The sequence below is a fragment of the Macrobrachium rosenbergii genome, chromosome 2 (assembly GCF_040412425.1).
Source record: "Macrobrachium rosenbergii isolate ZJJX-2024 chromosome 2, ASM4041242v1, whole genome shotgun sequence".
NCBI lineage: Eukaryota > Metazoa > Arthropoda > Malacostraca > Decapoda > Palaemonidae > Macrobrachium > Macrobrachium rosenbergii.
Genome location: NC_089742.1, coordinates 7,031,054 through 7,033,720, shown reverse-complemented (window position 1 = coordinate 7,033,720; position 2,667 = coordinate 7,031,054). Strand labels below are relative to the sequence as shown.

At 40.2% G+C, this 2,667-nt stretch overlaps 1 protein-coding gene across 1 annotated transcript; it reads right to left on the bottom strand.

Annotated features, from left to right (window-relative positions):
• Positions 1 to 316: 316 nt before the first annotated feature.
• LOC136842207 (uncharacterized) lies at positions 317 to 1,435 on the bottom strand. The gene has a single exon (XM_067109543.1). It carries the CDS (start codon positions 1,433 to 1,435, stop codon positions 317 to 319), a length of 1,119 nt encoding a protein of 372 aa, XP_066965644.1.
• Between the last annotated feature and the right edge of the window lie 1,232 nt (positions 1,436 to 2,667).

Genomic DNA, 2,667 nt, shown 5'->3' with positions numbered 1-2,667 from the left:
AGCTATGGGAAGCAATACAGATAAAATCGCGCCACCTTTTCTACTCTTAAGTAGCCTATCTCCGTCTTCTTCAGTAATGGAGTCTTTTTCAAAGAGACTTTGCGGATCTCCTTCCTGCACCCTCTGAGTTTTTTCACCTGAATCTTATCCCGCGTTAAATTCCCCTGAAGGAAGTTTCTAAAAACTTCTGAAATAGTAGTAATAAATTCATTTCCTAATGCGGATAATACCCTATTCCTATCCGTAGGTGTAAGGTGCGATATAAATAGAATGAATTCCTTATTTTTATATAATAAGGGTCTTTTACCAGGATGGGTCATACCCGAACAAGCTGAGACTCGTCCAACCAGGAATTAAAATGTTTTGGGTAGCCCCTCCACTCGACGAAGTATTGCGTCCTATTACCTCTCTTCCTCTTTTTTAAAATAACGATGTCGTAGAGCTCCGGGAGCTTGGCTGGGATTAATTTTTCTCTGTAAAACATTCCTTTAATAAGCTCGCCTTGCAAATCCTCCAAGTAATATACTGTAGGGTACTGTTTCTTGTCAACTTCCCTTACTGTAAATAATTCATAAGTGTTCTGCACGGTATATCCCTTCCTGAACAATGCACATCTGTTCTCATCCGCTATACGTACTACATTACTGACCTTCAGGAGGGAACTGCTGGGTTCTTTCCGCGGTAATCCGTTTATATACATTCTGGAAAACTGCCGGTTTATATCTTCTCTGTCTACTAACGCGTGAACATGATTCGGGGTCTGCCCATCCCCTAATCCTCTATGCTGTGTGCTGTTATAACTGTTAACAATGTCCTGCAGTATATCGACATATTTATTTGTATTGTTGTGAGTTAAGTATCTATATATTTTACTTTTAAGTGTTCTGATAACTCTTTCGGCGATCGCCGTTTTAATTTCCCTCGAATGTACACTATATAATTTTATATTCCTACTGTTCAGGTATTCCTTCACCTGCTTGTTGTAGAATTCCCTGCCTTCATCCGTATTTAAACGTGATACCCCCGAAAAAGCCTCTGATTCGAAAACCTTCTTTAACGAACGCTGCATAGTATTTCCATCCTTTTTCTTTAAAGGAACAACTTGTAAATACCTTGAAAACTGATCGATGACTATTAACAGATATTTATAACCCCCGTTATAAGGAGCGAGTTTAGACATGTCAGCCAGATCGCTGCTGACGATGACTCGAGGTTTCGGAGATAAGACCTTTCTTCTCGGGAACTTCTTGAGGGTGCCTTTATGTAAAGTATAAGAGGGTTGGCTCTGTAGGAAGTCTTTAACATCATCTCTAGTTATATTCTTCTCAACCTGTCTCACATCCCTGGCTAGTGTATTTACACCGCTAAAACTGCTAGGGTACTTAACATTTCCATATAACTTCTTCAATATTTGTAGCTGCTTTTTAGTCACCATTGGTAGATGACTTGATATTCGGTTTCACCCGTTATATTAGTCCTGAGCTGTAAGTTATCAGGTGTGCTGGCTGCCAGGTCAACCAGCAGGTAACCGTACCGGTTACGGGATAATGCCTTCTTATATATCTCAGAAAATTCACCGCCTTTCTGACGTCCGAATAACTGACGTCCCAAAGTTTCAATTTGGCCTATGTCTCTGTTCTTCATTAAAATGTAGTGGGAACAATTGAGACTGATACTTCTACTGAATTTACCTGAATGGAATATATTCTGCGTTATGAACGCGACAGAGATTGATGCATGCCGTCCAGCGGTAAACGTTATAGTAAAATTTATACATTTTGTCTTTAGCGAAATCTAATACACTGAATCCGATATAAATGGGGGAGTCTGCCAGTACAGTCTCACGGTGGTGGTTAATAATAAACCGCTCCTCGTTAATCATATCGAGTGATTTATACGTATGTTTGGATACATTTCTAAACAGGCTGTCTTCACTCGCTACTACAACGTTTCTATTAGCGTTATTCAGAGAATTTTTTATAGTGACACCAAAAAGTCCGTTCATAAGGATTTTAATTGTATTGCGTTTATCAGGGTCACTTTCCCTGGCTCTTTGCGCTGCATTCTGCATTATGTAATCTCTTAAGTAAGTGTCCTGCCTAAACTTTAGCTTCATGAGAGTCGGCAATAGTGGGAGGCATATTAAATGGTTCTTCATAGGCAGGTGCGTACCTACGAGTTTAACATTCTTTTTGGGGATTTTGGTATTAAATTTTTTTAATAGGTTTCTAGTATATTGGGATACATGCTCTTTTCCTATATTCATGTGATGCAACGCGAGCGGGAAAGCGTCCGTATCCCTCGCTACATCATCCCGCACTTGTTTGGTATCTAAGAGTATGAAGTACCCATATTCCCCCTGTGGGTTTATGCTTTCGATTTCACTTCTCGTGAACTCTTCTAATTCAGGAGGCGTGAGTTCCGTTATCACGTCCAGGGGCATCTTATATTCAGCCATCGTTGTCGGGTACAGTGATGTGAAATCCACATAAAGTATATATGTCTGTTTATCATGATCTTTGAAGTCCGGGTTAACATACGGATTCGAGGCGGTAGCGCGTCTGTTTACTAGACTGCAAAACCCTCCTCTGATGTTGGAAGTGATTAACTGATATAACTCCCCATCGCTGATGAGTGGGAGTCGCACTTTCGAAGAATACAAAAAAG

Coding starts and splice junctions, on each gene's coding strand:
- LOC136842207 (XM_067109543.1), bottom strand. CDS start 1,435: ATGGTGACTAAAAAGCAGCTACAAATATTGAAGAAGTTATATGGAAAT.